Here is a 24193-nt window from a genome sequence, read left to right on the forward strand (position 1 = left end):
AGACTGAGCAGGAAAGGGGGTGGGAATACCATTTACTGATCACATCACATGCTTTAGAAATGGCAGGCCCTGTTCTGATGTTTTCAATTTCATTATCTCATGTAATCATCAAAACAACACTATGTAATAGAAAAGTAGGTAAAAGGAGCATCCCCGTATCATGAATAATGAAACCAAGTCTTAGAGAGGTTAGTGACTCAAGGTCCTAGAATCATATGTCAATTCAAAGTAAGATTCAAACTCAGGGCTTTCTAACTCATAGCACATGTTCTTTCCTCAATGCTAGCCTGCCTCTCAAACAAAAATTATCAAAGCTATACCCAAAAAAACCCTGTGAAGACTAATAAACAAATTCAGCAAAATTGTAAGATACAAAATCAGCTGTATTTCCATATGCTAGCAACTAATAATTCAAAAAGGAAATAAAAAAACAATCTCATTTATAATGGCACTAAGAAGAATAAAATATTTACAAATAAACTTAATCAAGGAGATGAAAGACTTGTCCACTAAAAACTTTAAAATAATAATGAAAGGATTTAAAGTAGACAGAAATAAATGGAAAGACATCTCGTGTTCATGGATTGAGGAAAAAATTAATACTGTTAAAATGTCCACACTACCCACACTGATCTATAGATTCAATGCAATCCCTATCCAAATCTCAATGGCATTTTTCACAGTAACAGAAAACACAATACATAAATTCATATGAAACCACAAAAGACCCCAAATATTCAAAGCAATCTTGAGAAAGAAGAACAAAGCTGAAGGCATCACACTTCCTCATTTCAAAATATTTCAAAGCAACAGTAATCAGAAACAGTATGGGCAGAAAAACAAACACATAAACCAATGGAACAGGATATGGAGAGTCCAGAAATAAACCCATGCATATATGATCAACTGATTTTAGACAAGGGTGCCAAGAACACATAGAAGAATAGTCTCTTCAATAAATGGTATTTGGGAAAACTGGATATCCAAATGCAAAAGAATGAAATTGTACCCTTCTCTTAAGCCATATGCATATGCAAAAATCAACTTAAAATGAATTAAAGATTCAAACATAAGACCTGAAACCATAAAACTAGAAGAAAATATAGGGGAAAAGCTTCTTGACATTGGCCTTGGCAATGATTTAGATAGGATACTAAAGGGATTCTGACACCCAATTCCAGTGTGTGTGAGGTGATATCCCCCACAAAAGCAAACAATTCTTTGGACATCAGCTGCATGTCCTACAATTCAACACAATTCTGACACAACCTCTCCAGAGGTGGCACCGAGTCCCACAGGTCAGGGGCTCAGTCCTACAAAATTGACTTCAGATGCCAGTCGCAAGCCCAGGTTATTGCCTGTGCTTCAGACCAACTGGCTATAGATCAAAGGTTCCAATGACCCCCTCCAACTGAGGATGCCAACTGCAAGTCTAGGTTGTCACCTGTACTCCTGAACAACTGGTTATGAACCCTATGACCCGACTCCCCATCCTCAGATTTAACTAATTTGTTACAGTGGCTCACAGAACTCAGAGAAACATTTTAGTTACTAGATTACTGGTTTACTCTAAAAGGGTATAGCTCGGAAATAGTCAGATGGAAGAGATCCATAGGGAAAGGTATGGGGAAAGAGCATGGAGCTTCCATGCCCTCTCCAGGTGTGCCATGCTCCCCATTATCCACACATTCACCAACCTGGAAGCTCTCCAAATCCCATCCTTCTGGGTTTTATGGAAGTTTCATTACATAGGCACAATTGATTGAATCACTGGCCACTGGCTATCAATTAAACCTCCAGGCCCTCTCCCCACTTAGGAGGTCAAGGGGATGCCCCATCCTGAGGTGCAGTCCAAAGGTCACCTCGTTAACATTACAAAAGAACTCTTGTTGCCATCATTACTTAGGCAATTCCATGGGTTTGGGGAGCTTTGAGCCAGGAACTGTGGTTGAATAGCCAATGAATGTATGAGAAATGTGTATTTTGGTCATCTGAATGACCAAATGTATATTTCTTATAAATCACAATATTGCAGACACCTAAAAGCACAGGCAACAAAAGGAAAAAGAACAAATGTGATTGCATTTAAGTAAAAACTTTCTGTACAGCAAAGAAACCGATCAACAAAATGAAAAGGCAACCTTCAGAATGGGAGAAAATACTTGTAAACCATATATCTAATAAAGGGTTAGTATTCAAAATGTATTAAAAATGCCTACAATACAACAGGAAAAATAAATCCAATTTTAAAATGGGCAAAGGAACTAAATACATATTTCCCCAAAGAATATGTACAAATGAAAAAGAAAAAATAAAAAAAGAATACATACAAATGGCCAGTATACGAAAAGCAGCTCAACATCACTAATTATCAGGGAAATGCAAATCAAAATGACAATGAGATACCACCTCATACCTGTTAAGGTGGCTATTATCAAAAATATTTATATGTAACAAGCGCTGGTGAGCATATGGAGGAAAGGGAACCCTTGTACGCTGTTGGGAATGTAAATTAGAATAGTAGCTATGGAATAATTCCTCAAAAAATTAAAAATAGAACTACCATATGATCTAGCAATCCCACTTCCAGTATATATTAAAGGAAATAAGGTTCCTATCTCAAAACGCTACCTGCATTCCCATGTTCGCTGGAGTATTGTTCACAATAGCCAAGATACAGAAGCAACCTAAATGTCTGCTGATGGGTGAACGGATAAAGAAAATGTGCTATATACAAACAATGGAATATTATTTAGCCTTTAAAAAGAAGAAAATCTTGCCATCTGCCGGAATATGGATGAACCTGGAGGATATGATAAGTGAAATTAGGCAGACACAGAAGGAAAAATAATACATGATCTCCCTTACGCAAGGAATCTAGTCAAACTCACAGAAGCAGAAAGTAGAGTGGTGGTTGGCAGCCGCTCAAGGGAAGGATAAATGCAGAGGTATTCGTGAAAGGACACAAAGCCTCAGGTGCACAAGATGAAACAGTCCTACAGATCTACAGTGCAGCACAGTGCCTGTGGTTTTTGTTCCGTTTTGTTTTATGGGGACATGAAAGTGCTTTACTACCAGAAGTTCACAAATGTGTGGCCAGCACACACCAGTGAGAATTCCAGGTCTTGAGGGTGGAGGAGAAGGGGTGCCCAGGACTCAGAGCTAGGGACAGGGACAGAGCCCTTGGCCCACTCTCCTCACAGCTTCACGATGGGAGGGTTGGGGGAGACGGAGACCCGGCGGACCGGTGTGCGGCCCAGCTGTGGGTTTGAGAGAAAGACCGCATAGCTCATAAAACATTGTCCTCTTTCATTTTTCACTTTTCCCTGCGCGACTGGGATGCCTGCCCAGCCCTTGGACACGTGGGTATCCCCTGCCCCATGAGGTCTCCGCCTTCCCCTCCCAGTGGGGCCGTTTGTGACAGGGAGAGGACCGGGGTCTGGGGAGCTGGAGTGGGTGGGGACAGATAGGAGGCCTTTGGAGGCCCTGGGGTCTGGGAAGGTCCCTGCTCCTCACACCCCCCTTCCCTGGGTAAGGGTCTTTTGCTGAAAGGGCCCAAGGAAATGTTGGTGGGAATAACCCCAGAGGCCACAGCCCCTTCTCTGGGCAGCTTGGAGGTCACACTTGTGTAGACAGCAGCAGAGCCAGATGGTCAGCTTCTGGGCCACCGCACCCTCAGCAGCGTCCTCAGATCCGGATGTGGAAGGTGCTGAGGAAGTTGCAGGCCTTGGCAATCACGTCCTCAAGGTCCACAAAGTCCAGTTTACCATCCTTGTCCAGGTCGGCCTCCTCGATGATCTTGTCGCACACGAGCATCACCTCCTCCTCGTCCAACTCCGACTGGGTGAGCCCGGCCAGCTTCCGCTCCAGATCCTCCTTGCAGACGAAGTTGTAGGTGTTGAAGGAATAGTTTGCCTTGAGCTCCCGGAGAGCCAACTCGCAGAGCACAGAGGACATACCCACAAAGTCGCCGAAGGTGCGGTTCCCCCTGCCATCCTCAGTAAAAGCCTCTATGATCCTTTCCTTGAATGGGTCCTCCCGGAGCTCCGGCATCACGATGACGAGGCTCATCGGCACATGGACGACGGGGCTTTTCCGACAGTCCACTGGGACGGGCTGGGGGCCAGCTGGTAGAACCGTGCAATTGCGCGTGGAGCGTGAGGATGTCCTGCTCACTGAAGAAGGTGCAGTCCCGGTAGTGGTCCAGCTGCTCCTCCGTGGAGGTGATCTGCTTCTGCTGCCCAGGCGCCAGAGCCTGAGCCCCGCCCACTGCAGACCCACCCGGCAGCCCCCGCAGCACCGGGGGGCCCACGGCCCCACCTGTAGTTTAAAAGACCGCAGCATATATTTAAAATTTTACTAAGAGGGTAAATCTTCTATTATGGGTTCTTATCTCACACACACACACACACAATAATAAAGTGAACAAGAGGAAACTTTTGGAAGTTATGGGTATGTTTATGGCATAGATTGTGGTGATATTTTCATGGCCATATACTTATCTCCAAACTCCTCAAGTTGTATATATTAAATACGCACAGCTTTTTGTATGTCAACCATAACTTAATTAACTGGTGGTGGAAGGCGGGGGTGGTTGAGTGATCAAAGGAGCACAAAGAGACACTGGACACCTGAAGGATAAGGAAAGGAGTGGCAGAGTGTGGGGGTAGTGGACACAGAAAGGAAGTGAGAGGATGCCAAAAACAAATGGTGTCTGTTGCTTTACCATTTGTCCAAGGTGTATCTTTTTTTTTTTTAATTTTCTCATGTTTATTTATGTATTTTGAGAGAGAGACAGAGCATGAGCAGGGGAGGGGCAGAGAGATTCCCAAGCAGACTCAATTTCATGAACCCTGAGATCATGACCTGAGCTGAAATCAAGAACCTGAGACTTAACCCACTGAGCTACCCAGGTGCCCTTCCAAGGTGTATCTTAAAGCAGGAACAAGAAATAGAGTTTCTAAACTGAGATCTATGGATATATTCTCAGAAATCAGTGAAATCTTTGAAATTTCTTATTGCTGATGGGAATTCTCATTGCAATGGGAATCCTTTTTTTTTCTTTTAACATTTTCTTAGGTCAAATTTATTCTTATTTAGTATAAATCACTTTTGAAGACTTGTACATTTTGTATCTGTACTAAACAGTGATATAAACAAATCTTTAGGCTACTGAAAATAAACTTAAAAAAAAAATACAAAGCTCCCCATTCCCCACCCCCTCCTCAGTCCCTGGAAGCCACCATTCTATTTTCTGTCTCTACCCACTGATAATCTTTAACAGGTGCTTTAACAAGTTATGAAAACAAGAGTTTCTTCTGCAGCAAAAAATATATAGAATGGCTTCTTCGAGGACTTGTAAATAAGGAAGATAAAATAATACATATCCTCTGAGAAGTAAACTTTAACCTCAACACATAAATCTTCAATAAAGTCATGCTGAAGAGTGAGAATGCCCTCTAGGTTATGATTGGTCATCTCCTTTCTACCCTGGCTCTCTGTTCCAGCCATACTGGCCTTCTCTCTGTCTTAAATCATACCTGGCTCTTTTCCAACTCTTACTGAATGCATAAAACAATATCTGAACAAATGGTAAGGTATTCTTTGATGGAAACACTAACTATCATAAAAAGTCATTTTCCTAAAATTAATATATAATTCAGTAAAATATTCATTATGATCCCAACGAGAATTTTTAAGTACATATAAAGTCCATGTAAGTCCAAACACCCAATCCAATAAAATTATTAAAGAGAAGATTATAGTATATTTGGGAGGGCTTATCTTAGATATTAAACATACTATAAAACCACTACCATCGAAATACTATAGTTTGGCACAGAAATGTTCAAATTGGGGTGCCTGGGTGGCTCAGTTGGTTGAACGCCCAACTCTTGATTTCAGCTCAGACCATGATCCCAGGGTCATGGGATCAAGCCCACATTGGGCTCCACTCTGAGTGTGGAGCCTACTTAAGATTCTCTCTCTCTCTCTCTCTCTCTCTCTCTCCCTCTGCCCCTCTCCCCTGCTCTCTCTCTCTCTCTCTCTAAAATTAAAACAAAATGTGCAAATGTGCAAATAAAGCAGCAGAGTGAAGTAGCAATCCCAGAAATAGATTCCAGTAAATACATTAAAATATAGGATAAAGGCAACATTCAAATTCAAGAGGAAAAGAATAGTGTATTTGTTAAATGGTACTGGCACATTTGTCTATATAGGTTAAAGAAAATAAAATTGAATCCCTAGCTCACACCATATCCAAAACCAAATTCCAAATGGATTTAAGATTTAAATGTAAAAAACAGTAATGATAAAAACCAAACAAAACCAAAACCAAAAACAACAACAACAACAACAACAAAAAAAAATAGAGTAAAACCCACAGAATGAAATCTCCCTATTGGACATTACTGCCATTAATCTCCTCAGCAATCTCAAAAATCCTTTGGAAAGCCCTGCTGTTGACATCACCATGGCCATGGGGAGACCTTCTGTTCATCTCCATAAGATACCAGTCATCATCAGAATTCAATGCTTGGGGCGCCTGGGTGGCTCAGTCAGTTAAGTGTCCAACTTCAGCTCAGGTCATGATCTCGTGGTTTGTGAGTTTGAGCTCTACATCAGACCTTGCACTGATAGCATGGCGCCTGCTTCAGATTCTCTGTCTCCTCTCTGTGCCCCTCCCCTGCTAGCGCAACATCTCTCTCTCTCTCTCTCTCTCTCTCTCAAAAATAAACATTTAAAAATTTAAAAAAATGAATTAAAAACTTGATGAGCTATTTTTAAAGGGTGATGTCTATCATGTAAAGCAGTTCTTCATTGTCTTTATATTTAATGACACTACTTCTTTGGAAGGGTGTTGCTTAGAAAGATTTAACTTCCCCAGAGAGGGGATGTGCTGAACATTTCCAGGTAGGACGGGGACCAGCAATTCCTGAGACTACTGCAAAACATCTGATGTCCTCTTTCACACTCTCCCAAGACCTGAAGCAAAATTAGCCTGGAAAATCTTGTCTATGTCCTTCTTCCAAAAGAGCGGGATTTGTCAACTTTGCCCAGAGGGGTAGAAGAGCTCCCATTCTACACGCCCCCCCTTTGTTTTAACCAATAGAATATTAGTACACATGACACAAGCAGAGACTTGAAATTTGCTTGCATTGTTGAGCATGCCTCTGCCACTGCCAGGAGCCAAGTTGTCCTACATAACTGCTAACCATTTAGCTCTAGTCCCACGATGAGCCACACGGAGAATTCACCGCAGCCAACTCTCAGAACAAGAGCATAAAGCACAGCTTCCCCTGCTGAACCATGAGCAACATAAATGCCGCTAAGTTAATATGCCACTAAGATTTTGTGATCATTCATGACAGAGCTATAGCTGCCTGCTAAATACAGTTAAGATGTTTAAGTTAACATGCACAGACTTAAGGTATGGGAACAGTTAATATTCAGAGGTTCTTGTCAGAAAAGCCCATATTGGAATTTTTCTCTTATATCTGACTCAAAAGTTGAAGAGACATGCTAGCTAGTTATATATTCAACCACAATATATGTTATTTCTTCCACGTGGCTACTGCTTACAATGATAACGTGATAAATCTTTCCCAAATCTTCATTAAGACTTTAGCCCAGTAAAGAAGGGCGAGAGTAAACAGAGCATTTTAATCCCATGGGAGGAATATTATACAAGAAACACACAGCACCATATAAGGATATTATACGAGAATACAGAGTGTCATACTTGATGAAGACCTAGGGAACCTAAGAAGTCTGAATGAGGAGGCATCTAAGTTGAGACCTGAAGGATGAAGAGCAGCTCCGAGGCTGACAAGGGCGTAGGAAAGCAGAGGTCAGTGATCAGGGGCCAGCTTTGCAAGACGCAGAGATAAATGAGCATATGGCATATTGCAAGATTTGAGGTACTATCGTCCGAAGAAAATAAGTGGGGAAAGGGGAATAGGAAAGTAAAAGAGAGAGAGAACAGTTCCAGATCTAATATTTCTTCTCTTTTCCTCAATATGCCTCTTCTGTGAAGGGCAGAACATTATGTATTTGGTATCTAAAGCACATTTTTTTCTTTCATGACTATTCCTTTATATGCAATCCCAAATAGGTTCTTGATCTCGGGAAAATTACTGAGGTTTATTCATACTAAAGTGTGATTGGCTGAGAAGGTTAAAAGAGCAATCACCCCAGGTATGTGCACTGCAATAAGCTGCCAAAACACTAGACTAAGAATATAATTTCAGGCATCAACCAAATGGTGACAGATTGAGATCTGCCTTTCACCATTACATCTAGCCTTTTCTGAGAGACCGAAAGTAATCCACCCTTCCTTTTAAGATGTACAGTTGGTTCTCATTATCTGTAGGCGTTATGTTCTATAAAGTAGCCATGAATACTTGAATACTGTGTTAATGAATACTGAACATTGCTCCTGGAGGTAATAAAGGATTGGGTTCCTCTAATTATAACATTTTCATCAACCAGTCAATACGTAACCTTATTTTATGTGTGCTTCTGTTTAAAGCTCCTGTTGCATGAGTTCAATGTTAATGAATCAATAATACCTACTAAATAAAGTGTCTTTAAACAGAAGCACACATATAGGAACATTAGACAGCATGTCAGCACTATACCTGGGGGCCATTTTCAACAGCAAAATTGCCAACACAGAGCACAAAAATATGAAAACTGTACTACTAAACAAACCACAGGGGGGCACCTGGGTGGCTCAGTCGGTTGAACGTCCGACTTCGGCTCAGGTCATGATCTCTTGGTTCGTGGGTTCGAGCCCCCAGATCAGGCTCTGTGCTAAGAGCTTAGAACCTGGAGCCTGTTTCAGATTCCGTGTCTCCCTCTCTCTCTCTCTGCCCCTCCCCAGCTTGCTCTCTGTCTCTCTCTCAAAAAATAAACAAAAAACCAATACAAAAAATTAAAAAAAAAAAAAAAACACAGAAAGGACACTTATTCACAGTAGAAGAGCTGAAACAAAAAGGCGGAGCGTTGCCTTTTTCGACCTCAGCTGGGAATGTGTGTCAGGTAACTAAAATTTTCTGCTTCTCCGTGCATGGCTGAGAATTACCACTAAAGTCTTGCAAGTATTGATTTGGGTTTATAAATAAGATTCAGCAAGTGGTGAATTTGAAAATTGAATCTGCAAATAATGAGGATCGACTGTACAGGAACAACACATTTTTTACCCTTTCTGCCATATCCTCTGTTTACATACTGAGGAAACATTCTCTAGGACCCACATGCACAGCTCTTCCCACTTGCATTACCATGTAGTGCTGTTCCCTGCAATCCAAATCCTCTTACTACACACTGTATAAATGAGAGTCCTAGGACCTTCTCTTGGTTACATGTGGAAATTGCTTGCATTTTGTGAATTTTTATGCATGTCCACCAACACAAACAAGGCCTTATACATACTTCTTACATATGCATGTGCATTCTCAAGACGTTTAAATGACTATAATTTATTATTCTGGGACCGGAATATGTCTTTGAACACAGTGCTGTTTTCTGACTTTTAGAGAGGGATAACTTGTCCCCTTTGGATAAGGAAATAGCTCATTATTCAGTCAGTATGTGCTTCAGAAATGTTGTCAGACATCATGCTGGATTGTTCTATCAGCTTTTTATGCCGGGGATTAAGTTCTCCAAAATCTCCCTTTCTGTGTGGTTCTTTTTGTTCTTGTTTTTTTTTTTTTTTTTTAATTTTTTTTTAACTTTTATTCATTTTTGAGAGACAGCATAAGCAGGGGTGAGGCACAGAGAAGGGGAGACACAGAATCTGAAGCAGGCTCAAGGCTCCGAGCTGTCAGTACAGAGCCCAACCTGGGGCTTGAACTCATGAACCGCAAGATCATGACCTGAGCCAAAGTCAGACGCTTAACTGACTAAGCCACCCAGGCGCCCCTCTGCATGGTTCTAAGGTAAACAAAAGGTGAGCTTGTACAAGATTTAGAAGGCAGAAGGAAGCAGCAGCCATTACGCTCTGAGGTCACAGGTGGTTAGAGGTAGTGAGACACAGATACAGGTGTGAGCACGTTCCGGCTGGTCCTCACTCTCTTCACCTCCACCCCTCCAGCTCTCTGGCCCCTGCTGACTGACAGCAATCCCAGGCCCACCACCACATAATTCTCTGCAATTTGCAGAGGCAGTGGCCACAAAGAGCCAACAGCTTGCCATGACTACTCTACCAGCTCCCATTTCTGATCTGACTGCAGACACTGGATGTGCCAAGCGCCAGGGTTTCCTTGGAAGCTCTGACTCATTCGTTGATGCCAGGGTTAGTTAGTGACCTTCCCACAACCCTTCAGCTCCCGGCTGCCACTGCCCAATGTTTGCTTCCCCAGCTCCTCTCCCACTGCCGAGATCTAATTCTTATAATAGATTTCTTCTTCCATAATACTCATCGTGGTTCTGCTACCCTGACTCATACCGTTATCTGCTTGGATTTCTCCTATTTCAGTGCCAGGCTGTAAAAAGCATGTAACAGACACTCCTGTGGACAAACTAAGCCACAGAGCTAGAACAATGATCCCTCCTGCTTGTAGAGTGCTGTTAAGAGGCCACATGGCCTCTCATGCATCATGCGGGAACTGGCTGAGTGCCCCGCGTTGCGACTCCTATTCACTGTGCCTTGAATACAGTCACTCCTTACGTTTGTATGACTCCTAGCAACCTACAAGGTGCTTTCGTGTGCATATTCCAGGAACTACCAATACAGGAAAGACTTGGACTTGGTTTCCCCATTTTACAGATGAGGAAACTAAGAAAGGTTAAGGTCATGGGGTTAGTAAGCGGCAGAGTTAATGCTCAAACTCAAGCCTTCCAGAGGAATTTTTTTTATTTCACTGAGGAGACTCAACCATAAAACTGAACATAAAATATTTAAGTGGGCACCTGTTGCTAATGGCTAATACGTTTAAAGCAACAAATTTTCCCTAAGACAGTTGCTCCTTCAATGATTTAATTTATGCCCTGCCATTAGCCATCTCCATTAGAAAGAAAAATTACAGACACTTCGAGCAGGGCAAATAGAACAAAACTGAACCTCAGAAAATTTTATGGGCCAAAAGAGACCTGAGTAATTTTCTAACATAGTGGTCACCTTTTGAAAATAAAGAGAGCCTTGTCTCAGACTTCCTTGCTCCTCCCAGTATGGCCCCGAGGCCAGCAGCATCGGCATCAGCTGGAAGCTTGTTAGAAATTCAGAATCTCAGGTCTTATTCCAGGCCTAGTGAACCAGAACCTCTAAGGGATGAGATCCAGGAAGCTGTGTTTTAAAACCCCTCCTTGTCTTAAGAACCACTACATTTTGAGATCCAGTGGGCCAAGTGACTTATCCAAGATCACATAATTAACTTGCAACCAATCCAACTCTTCTAATTTATAAATCCAATGTTTTTTCCATTATATCAAATAGCAAATAAATATCAACATTACCTGTCACTGCCCATTCACCATTTCCCCAGGCAGATCATAGCTGAAAGCATTTATTTTTGTATTATACCATGACTATAACAAACAAGGCCCACAAAATAATACTTTATACAAATCTTTTTGTCTCATAAAATCCCGTAGACATCGGTTTTGAAATAAACTGTAAGGTATTCTCCTCTGGCCATAACAATCTACCGTTTACTCTCTCTTCTGTATTGACTTGTCATTTGCTTGAAGCTGATAAGTAGTTACACTTTGGTCCCCACCTTGGGGAGGTGTAATAAGAATAATCATGATGTTGGAAAAATCTTAAAGTTTCTAAACCAGAACCCCAAGTTATTCTGCTGATTCGTCTCTTTAGGAAGCCTGCACTCCCAAATGCAAAAGAGCTACTCCCACTTTATTTAAATAGCTGGCCCAGTCTTCTCCAAAGTTTTCCACACAGGCCTAAGATAACATCTGCCATGGAACTTGAAATATTTCCAGTCTTTGGGTGCTATTCTATTATTGCAAACCATTTTATAAGTTGCCCTGATCAGGTTTTTATGTTATTCCAGAAAAGGCTCACCTGGTGGCACATAGGGGAGAGATGAAATTTGTGTCAGGTGCCCCTGAACTGACCTTTATTTTGAAAGTTGGTAATTTTTTGTACCAACGGTGCTCAGAAGAGACCTCCTGGAGTGAAGCTCTGCGCAGAGTTGCCTGGAGTGTCAGAGCAAAGGACACAAGTAGGGAGTTCTCTCTTATGGAGATCCCAGTGTGCTGCTTGCTCACCAGATCGCTGTTCTTTGGAGACCCTTCTCTGAAGGAAAACACTTCACAAATAGCATCAGGAGAAAGCACGGAACAGTTGGCAAAGTAATGGCCTGAATGAAAATTCAGAAACTTTAAAGACTACCTCAGTACCCGCCCCTCCTACATCCCTATAGATCTCAGAGAATCATTAGATTTTAACCATTGCCATCTATTATTTGTGTCCTTCTTCAGAATGCCAAAGTTAGGATTTCAGCATAAGTTGATTTAGTCATTTTTGTCTGGAGACTCCACAAAGCAAGACCATTTCTTTCTCTTTTTTTAATGCTTATTTATACATTTTGAGAGAGAGTGTGCGAGCAAAGGAGAGGCAAAGACAGAGAGAGAGAGAGAGAGAGAGAGAGAGAGAGAGAATCCCAAGCAGGCTCTGCGCTGTCAGAGCAGAGCTGGACTCGGAGCTCGATCCCATGAACTGTGAGATCATGACCTGAGCTGAAATCAAGAGTTGGATGCTTAACCGACTGAGCCACCCAGATGCCCCAAGACCATTTCTGTTCCCTCACCATAATTCTTTTTATGTAACATTTTCCAACGTTGACAGTTTTCAAAAAAATATTAACAGTAGAACAAACACTTGTGTCAAACAGAGTCTTATGACTGAACAAACAAAACAGAAAAAATTATAAGCTTAATTCAGAAGCAGTAAGGCATATAAAAACGAATCTTGAAATGATATCCAAGTAAACTCCCACGTGTAATAGTTGAAAGTTTCCACTAATTAGTTTCCTGACCTTGGGTGAGTTACTCATCTTTTCTGGGGACAATAATATATCAGCCTTACTTTTATAATTTATTGTGACACAATATGGTATATGCGAAATGTTCTAAACTATAGTACTATAGTACTAAATAGTACTATACCCAGAACATCTGGGTATATAGTGACTTATTAGTATACCTCTGAAAACCATGATGTTCTCATTTATGTAACCTCAACATTAAGCTAGGGTGCACCCATGTTCTTTGGAAGAATTGGACAAATTTTACTGGTACTGCAAACTACCATTTTTTGCTGTCACCAAAACTGAATTTATTTTAAAAGTCACATTATTATGCTTCCAAACAAGAGGATCAGTGTTCCATTTCTTTCACTCCATACCTAGCACTACCTAATAAAAACTTAAAAACATAGTAAAACCATTTTTACCTCTTTTCATTTCATGCATATATGATGGATCCAAAGGGAGACGATGCCATTCCTTGTGGGAACAGAAAACACAGTAATAAGCCTCCACGTTCATTCAGCTAGCATGTCCTGCATCTTTGGCAAGGATCTTTGGTTTATATGTACACTGATTTGCTCCTTTACTGGACACTACAAACATTAATTTACTGTAATTTTGAGTTAGAAGGAAGTGCAGTGACCATTTATATCTGTAATCCTCTCATTTCAGCACTGCAGGAACGAGGCACAGAAAAGTGATGAGACTTGCCCAAAGCAACACAACTAGTCTCTGGCAGAGCCCAACTCAACTAATTCTACAAACCACGAGGGGAAAGGCATGGAAAGGTACTTATTTTGGTCAGCCATACTTCTAAGTTCAGCTGTTTGTTTTTAATCAGGAATACCCTGAAGAAGGCTTAATCTCACTGGTAAGAACCTTCACAACTGGTTCTTTTTATATATACATATATTTATTTTTGAGCAAGAGAGACAAAGCACGGGTGGGGAGGGGCAAAGGGAGAGAGGGAAACACAGAAGCCAAAGCAGTCTCCAGACTCTGAGCTGTCAGCACAAAGCCCAAACCGGGGCTCGAACTCATGAACCATGAGATCATGACCTGAGCCAAAGTTGTACGCACAATGACTAGGCCACCCAGGCACCCCAGTCACTCATGATTCCTAAAATTTTTTTTTAATGTTTATTTTTGAGAGAGAGAGAGAGCAGGGGAGGGGGAGAGAGAGAGAGAGAGAGAGAGAGAGAGAGAGAGAGAGAGAATCTCAAGCAGGCCCCACACTGTCCGTTGCAGAGCCCAATGGGGGGCTTGAACTCACAAACTGTGAGATCATGACTTGAGCTGAAATCAAGAGTCTGACGCTTAACCGACTGAGCCACCCAGGTGCCCTGATTCTTAAACTTCTGTTGCTTAGTGCTGAGTTGCAGCACTGCCAGCTTATCTGCCAAAGGAATGCTTTTTGGCCACCTGTCTCTAGTAAAAAGCAATGCATATTTCAAAACTTTCCATTTTCCTCCTTCTTCTCAGCAGACAATTCTTTAAATCTTTTAAACCTTTAAATCCTCCAGGAAAACCTGGGAAGGGGGGCAGCAATGTTAATAGCAGATGTTCCAGGGATCCTGGGTTGAAATCCGGACTTTGCTCTTGACTCCGTGATAGGATAATTCTTGGAGCTTTTGGAAGATTCCCTCCACATTTCCTGGCCATTCTTGAACCTTTCCTGCTTAAGTGGATGAATCTTGGTCAAAGGGAAGAGATGATATAGCAAAAGAGCATTAAAAAAAAAAAGCGCTTTTCAATTTCAGAAGTTCAGGTTTTATAGCCACAGAGTCCTAGGCTTTGAAGGACTCAAGGAATGGATAAAACATAATGATTTAAGAGTGAAATTAAAAATACTCTTGGGATCTCAAAGACCTGATGTTGAGTGAAAAAAGGCCAGACACAAGAGTATATACTATATGATTCCATTGATATGCAGTTCTAAATCAGGCTAAAACTAATATATACTGATAAAAATTAGGAAAGTGGTTGGGAATGGGTTGACTGGAGAGGGGCATGAGGGAAGTTTCTGGGGGTGATGAAAATGTTCCCTATCTTAATATGGGTGTGAGTAACATACTTATAAACATTGGACAAATCTTACTGAATTTCATAATTATGATCTATACATTTTAATGTGTATGCAAATTATACCCCAATAAAAAATGTTTAAATAAAAGATTCCTTGAGATGTAAATAAAGAAAGAACCAGTAGGGAAGTAAATACAGCTTATGTACTGGGGATGAACATGTTCTCTGAAAGGGGGAGAGTCTCTATGTCCTGTGCCTGCCCCTCTCTGAGGGACAATTAGAGGAAAGGAGAGGACAGAAACCACAAGATGAGTTTGGGGAATCTGAGAGCAAAGGTGACCTTGCCCTACTTTTCCAGGGCAGAACCTTGTAAAGTGGCAAGACTCCAGAGTAAAAAAGGCTATGTGGAATGTCTGGGCAGATGCTGCAAGAACAACAGAACATTCTCTTTGTAACCCAGAGCAGTTGAGACATGGCATTGAGAGCTAGGGCCCCTGGAAAGTCTTCATTAAAAACCACCACACTGTAAAAAATGGGTTGAATCTAAACAGAATGGCACAAAAATAGACACATAGATCAACAGAACAGAACAGAAAACCCAGAAATAAGTCCACAATTATACAGCCAATTAATCCCCAACAAAGGAATAAAGAATATACAATGGGAAAAAGACAATCTCTTCACCAAATGGTATTGGGAAAGCTGGACAGTTACATGCAAAAGAATGAAACTGGACCACTCTCATGTATCATACACAAAAATAAACTAAAAAATGGATTAAAGAATTAAATGTGAGACCTGAAACCACAAAAATCTTAGAAAACAAAACAGACAATATTTTCACTGACATTGGCTGTAGCAACATTTTTCTAGATATGTCTCCTGAAGCAAGGGAAATAAAAGCAAAAACAAACTACTGGGATGACAAATAAAAATAAAAAGTTTCTGAACAGCAAAGGAAACAATAAAACTAAAAGGCAACCTACTAAATGGAAGAAGATATTTGCAAATGACATATCCGAAAAAGAGTTAGTATCCAAAATATATAAAGAACTTATACAACTGAACACCAAAAAAACCAAATAATCCGATTAAAAAATGGGGAGGGGCTCCTGGGTGGCTCAGTCGGTTAAATGTCCAACTCTTGATTTTGGCTCAGGTCATGATCTCATGGTTGTTAAGATCAAGCTCCAGGTCAGGCTCTGAGCTGAATGCGGACCCTGCTTGGAATTTTCTCTCTCTCTCTTCCTCTCTCTTTGCCTCTCCCCCACTCATCCTCTCTCTGTCTCAAAATAAATAAATAAGACTTTTTAAAAAATTAAAAATGGGCAAAAGACATGAATAGACATTTCTCCAAAGAAGCCATATTGATGGCCAATGGACGTATGAAAAGATGCTCAACATCACTCATCATCAGGGAAATGAAAATCAAAACTACAAGGAGAGGTCCCCTCACACCTGTCAGAATGGCTAAAATCAAAACACAAGAAACAATTGTTGGTGAGGATGTGGAGAAAAAGGAACCCTGGTACACTGTTGGTGGGAATGCAAACTGGTGCAGCCACTGTGGAAAATATTATGGAGGTTCCTCAAAAAGTTAAAAATAGAACTACCTTATGATCCAGTAATTGTACTTCTGGGTATTTACTAAAAAAATACAAAAACACTAATTCAAAGGGATACATGCACCCCTATGTTTATGTTTATGGCAGCACTATGTACAATAGCCAAATTATGGAAGCAGCCCAACTGTCCACTGATAGATGAATGCATAAAGAAGAAGTGATATGTATGTACAACGAAATATTATTCAGCCATAAAAAGGAATGAGATTTTGCCATTTGCAACATGGATGGAACTAAAGAATATGATGCTAAGTAAAATAAGTTAGTTAGAGAAAGACAAATAGTATATGATTACACTCATAGGTGGAATTTAAGAAACAAAACAAGCAACTGAAGGGGAAAGAAAAAGAGGAACAAACCAAGAAAAAGACTCTTAACTACAGAGAACAAACTGATGGTTACCAGAGGGGAGGAAGATTGGGGGATGGGTGAAATAGGTGAGGGGGATTAAAGAGTACACTGAACACGATGAACACTGAGTAATGTATAGAATTGTTGAATCTCTATATTATACACTGGAAACTAATATAACACTGTATGTTAACTACACTTGAATTAAAATTAAAAACTTAATTTAAAAAATGGGTTGAACCTCTGCTACTTAAATAATTTCTTTGCTTTCTTCTTTCTCCCAATTTTCTTGCAGTAATATTGACAAAAATTGTATGTACATATACACTGTAAAATGATTATCACAGTCAAACTAAGTAACATATCCATCATCTCACATAGCTCTAAAGTGTAGTTCAAGTCCGATGTTTCCTGATTTTCTGGCTGAATGATCTATCTTTCGTAGAAAGTAAAGTACTGAAGTCCTCTACAATTATTGCACTGCTGTCTATTTCTCCCTTCAGATCTGTCAGTATTTGCTTAATATATTTCGGTATGCCAAATGCTGGCTGTATATATATGTACAATTGTTACATCTTCTTGATAAACTGACCCCCTTATCATTACATAATGACCTGCTTTGTCTCGTTATAATTTTTGACTCAAGGTCTGTTTTGTCTGATATAAGTATAGCTACCCCTGCTCTCATTTGATTTCCATTTGCATGCAACATATCTTCTATCCCTCATTTCAGCCTATGTGTACCCCCATACTCACGGCAGCATTATTGACAATAGCTAAGATAGGGAAATAACCTAACCGTCCACTGATAGATGAATGGATATGGAAATTGTGGTATATATGTATACCATGGAGTAAAAAATAAAACTGAGCTCATAGATACAGAGGACAGATTGGTCATTGCCAAAGGCAAGGGGCAGGGTGGGGGTGAAATGAGTGAAGTGGGTCAAAACGTACAGACTTCCAGTTATAGGGGCACCTGGGTGGCTCAGTTGGTTAAATGGCCAACTTTGGCACAGGTCATGATCTCACAGTCCATGAGATTGAGCCCCACGTCAGGCTTTATGCTGACAGCTCAGAGCATTGAGTTGCTTTCGATTCTGTGTCTCCCTCTCTCTCTGCCCCTCCCCTGCTCACACTCTGTCTCTCTCTCTCAAAAATGAATAAACATTAAAAACAATTTTTTTAAAAAATAAACTTCCAGGGGCGCCTGGGTGGCGCAGTCGGTTAAGCGTTCGACTTCAGCCAGGTCACGATCTCGCGGTCTGTGAGTTCGAGCCCCGCGTCAGGCTCTGGGCTGATGGCTCGGAGCCTGGAGCCTGTTTCCGATTCTGTGTCTCCCTCTCTCTCTGCCCCTCCCCGTTCATGCTCTGTCTCTCTCTGTCCCAAAAATAAATTAAAAACGTTGAAAAAAAAAATTAAAAAAAAATAAATAAAAATAAATAAAAAATAAACTTCCAGTTATAAAATAAATTAGGCATGGGGATATAATATACAGCATGGCTACTATAGTTAACAATACTGTACTTCACATTTGAAAGTTGCTAAAGGAATAAATCTTAAATGTTCTCACAAGAAAATCTGTAAGCACATGTGGTGACAGATATTAACTAGATTTATTGTGGTGATCATCTGCAATATATACAAATATTAAATCATTATGCTGTCCACCTGAAACTAATATAATGTTGTATGTCAATCATACCTCAATTAAAAAAATAAAATAAAGGGGCGCCTGGGTGGCTCAGTGGGTTGAGCATCCCACTTCAGCTCAGGTCATGATCTCACAGTTCATGAGTTCGAGCCCCGCATCAGGCTCTGTGCTGATAACTTGGAGCTTGGAGCCTGCTTCGCATTCTGTGTGTGTCTTTCTCTCTGCTCCTTCCCTGCTCACATGCTGTCTCTCTCTCAAAAATAAATAAATAAATAAATAAATATTTTTAAAATAAAATAAAATAAATGAAATCATAAAAAAAGAGCAAGGGCAGAAAATAAATAAGCAGCTGTTTTATCACTGTCAATTGGAGGAGACAAAAACAATAACATCAATAAATGATTGCTGAGCTGTGTTCCTATTAACATTTCAATATTATTCAATCAGGCACTTCTCATGGAAAATAAAAACTTTTTATTTGTTCATTTTTTTATTTTAGAGAGAGTGCACACATGAGAGGGGGAGAGGGGTGGCAGGGGAGAGAGAGAAAATATCTTAAGCAGGTTCCACGTTCAGTGCAGAGCCCAATGTGGGCCTCGATCCCACCACCCTGGGATCATGACCTGAACCGAAATCAAGAGTTAGACGCTCAACCAAATGAGCCAGCCAGGTGCCCCAAGAAAAATTATTTAATTGGTATTTTATATTTGGAAGATAACCTGTGCCACTGAGTGGGAGATCAGTGTGTCTTAGTGGTAGATGACATAGAATTTGATCAAACATCTAAACAAATTATATTTCTAAGTTCTTGTACTCTGCATCTGAAAAGATAGAAAAACATATGCAGATAGACATGCACATTTCTTACCACGTGCTTCTGAGAGTGAGTATTTCATAGCATTATTTTATATAAAGGGAAGAATGAATAGTTCTGGGTAAGGTTAACACTAAGAGGATTAATTATGACACTCAAAATTATTTTAATTAAATCTCCAAAATCTATTGAAAGGAAATCTAAGGGTGCCTGACTGGCTCAGCTGGCAGAGCATGTGACTCTTGATCTTGGGGTCATGAATTCAAGCCCCACACTGGATGTGGCCTACTTAAAATAAAAAGGGTTAAACATATATTTTTTAAAAAAGGAGGGTGCCTGGGTGGCTCAGTCGGTTAAGCATCTGACTCTTGATTTCAGCTCAGGTCATGATCTCATGGTTTCGGGAGTTCAAGCCTGTTGGGCTCTGGGCTGGCAGAGAGGAGCCTGCTTGGGATTCTCTCTCTCCCTCTCTCTCTCTCTCTGTCCCACCCTCCCCCCTCGCCCCCCGCTGACTTGCTCTGTCTCTGTCTCTCTCAAAATAAATAAATAAACTTTAAAAAATAAAAAAGGAAATCTAAGCCAGCATGCAGTGCAGATATAAATCCTTAACTCTGATTCTTTCTTAGCTCCCAGCCGCCAACATAATGATTTAGGGCAGACAGTGCTTTGCTGGCACTCAAGAAGTACCCCAGAAGTTTCAGAACCAAATAGACTCACATATAATTGCACATCCTTGCCACAAGGAAAGGCAAATATACTGCGATTTGTTTATCACTTTCACCAGCAACTTAATCAAAGTACAAGTAGAACATATACCATGTATAGTGTACAGAATACTCCATAATGTTAAAATTTCAATTTTCTACCAATAATCTATAAACTCAATATAATACTAATCAAAATCTCAAAAATCTTTTTATGTGGAATTGATAAGCTGATTTTAAAGTTTATAAGGAAATGCATAGGATCTAGAATAGCCAAAACAATTTTGAAAATAACAGAGTTAGAGGACTCACACTTCCTAATTTCAAGACCTGCTATAAGTCTATAGTAGTCAAAACAGTGTGATATTTATGTAAAGATAGACACATAGATCCATAGAACAAAATAGAGAGTACAGAAATTGACGCACGTATATATATTAATTGACTTTCGACACAGGTGCCAAGCCAATTCAAAGGGGGGAAAGGAAAGTCTTTTCAACAAACAATGCTAGAACAACTGAATATCCAACTGAAAAACATAAACCTTAACCCTTACCTCACATTATACACAAAATTAAATCAGTATAGATTATAGACCCAATGTAAAAGCTAAAATATAGGACTTTTAGAAGAAGACATAGTAGAAAATATTTGTCAGCTCAGAATAGACAAATGTTTCTTTCTTTCTTTCTTTTTTTTTTTTTTACGCCTTTTATTTATTTTTGAGAGACAGAGAGAGACAGAGCTTGAGCAGGGGACAGGCTGAGAGAGAGAGAGAGACACAGAATCCAAAGCAGGCTCCAGGTTCTGAGCTGTCAGCACAGAGCCCAACATGGGGCTCGAACTCGTGAACCATGAGATCATGACCTGAGCTGAAGCTGGACGCTTAACCGGCTGAGCCACCCAGGTGCACCACAAATGTTTCTTAAATAGGATACAAAAAGAAGAAACCATAATATTAAAAAGTTGATAAACTGAACTTCATCAAAATTATTTTTTTCTCTAAAGTATCCCATTAGAAAAATCAAAAGGCTAAAACAAGACATATAAAAATATATTTGCAATATATGTCTCACTAAGGACTTCTATCCAACATACCTAAGTATCAGCTGAAAGAATCTTTTGGAGGAAACTGGGGAAATTTGGACAGGAACCCACACAAGGAACTTTTTTAGACATTGTTTTCCTAACTGTCCCCTAAAAGAAATTTTAATACCACAGGCATGCTGCATTTCTGTGTATGTACTAAGTGTCTATCTGTGCTTTAAAAAGAGTAAGATAGTCTTCACACACACTTCCAAGAAAAAATTTTCACCCGTTAAGAACTCTTAGATTGTATTAAGGGTAATGCTGCTAATTTTACTAAAAGTGATCATGGGGGGCGCCTGGGTGGCTCAGTCGGTTGAGCGTCCAACTTCGGCTCAGGTCACCATCTCGCGGTCCGTGAGTTCGAGCCCCGCGTCAGGCTCTGTGCTGAGTGCTCAGAGCCTGGAGCCTGTTTCAGATTCTGTGTCTCCCTCTCTCTCTGACCCTCCCCCGTTCATGCTCTGTCTCTCTCTGTCTCAAAAATAAATAAACGTTAAAAAAAAGAATTAAAAAAAAAAAAAAGTGATCATGGTATTGTGGCCTTATATGAAATATTATTTTTAAGGGCTGGATAACAAAATAAATATCTTAAGTGTGAAACACCATATAATATCTTAAATTTACTTTAAAATACTTCAGAATTTAGGGGTGCCTGGGTGGTTCAGTCGGTTGAGCGCCCGACTTCAGCTCAGGTCACGACCTGCATCCTTGGGCTCGAGCGCCACATCAGGCTCTGTGCTGCCAGCTCGGAGCCTGGAGCCTGCTTTGGATTCTGTGTCTCCCTCTCTTTCTGCTCCTCCCCTCTTTGCACTCTGTCTCTGTCTCTCAAAAAATAAAAATAAAACATTAAAAATTTTTTAAAAAATACTTCAGAATTTAAAAACAGATGAAACTAACATGTCAAATGCCAATCAGATGACATGATTTCTATATAGGGTTCGTTAAACTATTCTGTCTGCTTTTCTTTATGTTTTTTTTTCATACCAAAAATTAAAATATGAAAAAAAGTTAGCAGAGTTATCTTGGTGATGGAGAATACAATAATTTTTAAAATTATTCTTCGTACTACTCTGTATGGTTTAAATTACTGATATTAAATATGTATCATATATTAAAAATGACAAAGCTTTGGTTTATAAAAAATGAAAACATAAATTTTTAGCAAATAAGAATAAAAATAAACTTCTTTGTCCTGATAATCAATCTCTATAAAAACAAACCTACAGCAAATATCACACTTATGGCAAAATATTGAAAGTATTTCCTCTATTATGAGAGCACAAGAGGGATCCATTACTACCACTTCCTTAACATTGTACTGGAGGTCCTTAGCCAGTGCAGGAAGGTAAGGCAAATGACTCAAAGATGTAAAGATTTAGAAAAACTGTTATTTATTATTCACAAAAAAAATCCTAAAATAATTTACAGATTGATTATAAGAATTAACAGTCTTTAAACCATCCACTTTAGGGGTACCTGGGTGGCTGAGTCGGTCGAGCGTCCGACTTCAGCTCAGGTCACAATCTCATGGTTTGTGGGTTCGAGCCCTGCGTCGGGCTCTGTGCTGACAGCTCAGAGCCTGGAGCCTGCTTCAGATTCTGTGTCTCCTTCTCTCTCTGCCCCTCCCCCACCTGTGCTCTCTCTCTGTCTCTCAAAAATAAATAAATGTAAAAAAAAAAAATTAAACTCTCCACTTTAGAAGACTCTTTGGCATTACCTACTAAAAATAAACATATGTATAATGTACCACCACCCATGTATTCTATTTCTGGAAATATATCTGGTTAAACTCTTGTACATGTGTACTAGGAGACATTTAGATCATATAAATAGAATCATGTTTATATACACAATAAATAAAGGAATCAATCCAGATATCCATGAATATGGTAAATTGGGTACATAAATCATAATATATATGCACATAAAATGGAAGGCTATTCAGCAGTGAAATGAATGCTCTATCTCCTGTCTACAGACTCTACCCTGATTCTAGAGAATGTCTTATGGATGCTATGACAGGCCACAGGGAGGACCAGGCTAGAAGGGGAAAAAGGATCAAGAGAACCCCAAACCTTGGACCAATTCAGGAAATTTACTCTGATGGCATCCTGACAGACAACGGACTACACATTTTTATTTCCCTGGGTCATCAGGGTCTCAGTTTCAATGTATCACTCTAAAATGATTCCAAAAGAAGAAATTTTCACATTCAATTTTAAATCAAATGCACACAGTATGGAGTTAAATTAAATCACTTCATAGTGCCCTGAGTCTTTTGATCAAAATAGAAGTTGTTCTTCTCTTCTTTCTTTGTGACACATAATAGTATATGTCTTATTCTAGAATTGCAGCCAATTTTTCAATAATAACTTTGTTTTCCATTCAGCCTAAATAAAAGCTCACTGTTTCAACCTCTGCAAACACTGGTTCAAGTGAGGATTACAAGCCTTCTAAAAGACTAGGATTTGTTAACATCTTCTAGTTATTATTCAATAGTACACTTCTCCCTATTTAAAACACTGAATATTCTCAATTTACCCAAGCATACTTCTCCCTTGAAGCTGAAGTTAAGACCCAGAATAGCATCAACACACTTCAGAGACATTTCTTTTTTCAATCTTAGAGAACTGAGCTGTTCTTTCATTCTCCACACACCACCTCCAACATGGCTCCCTTGTTGTTGAAGGCAGATCACATGCCAGTACCAGCGACTTCACACTGATCCTCTAAGCCAGTGGCCATAAGTCAGCTTGGGCTGCCATGACAAAATGTTACAAACCGGGTGGCTTAAACACCAGAAATTTCTTTTCTCACAGTTCTAGAGGCTGGGAAGTCCAAGATCAATGAGCTGGCCAATTCATTTCCTGGTAAGATCTCTTCCTAGCTTGTAGATGGCTACCCTCTCACTGTGCCTTCACAGGGCAGACAGAGACAGCCAGCTC

At 40.1% G+C, this 24193-nt stretch overlaps 1 protein-coding gene across 1 annotated transcript; it reads right to left on the reverse strand.

Annotated features, from left to right (window-relative positions):
• Positions 1-3687: 3687 nt before the first annotated feature.
• LOC102970945 (calcium and integrin-binding family member 2-like) lies at positions 3688-6499 on the reverse strand. Its single transcript, XM_042975223.1, is given in 4 exon segments — positions 3688-4115; positions 4118-4142; positions 4145-4320; positions 6412-6499. Coding segments are annotated over 4 exon segments (717 nt in total).
• Positions 6500-24193: the final 17694 nt, after the last annotated feature.

This window comes from Panthera tigris, chromosome X (genome assembly GCF_018350195.1).
Source record: "Panthera tigris isolate Pti1 chromosome X, P.tigris_Pti1_mat1.1, whole genome shotgun sequence".
NCBI classification, from domain to species: Eukaryota; Metazoa; Chordata; class Mammalia; order Carnivora; family Felidae; genus Panthera; species Panthera tigris.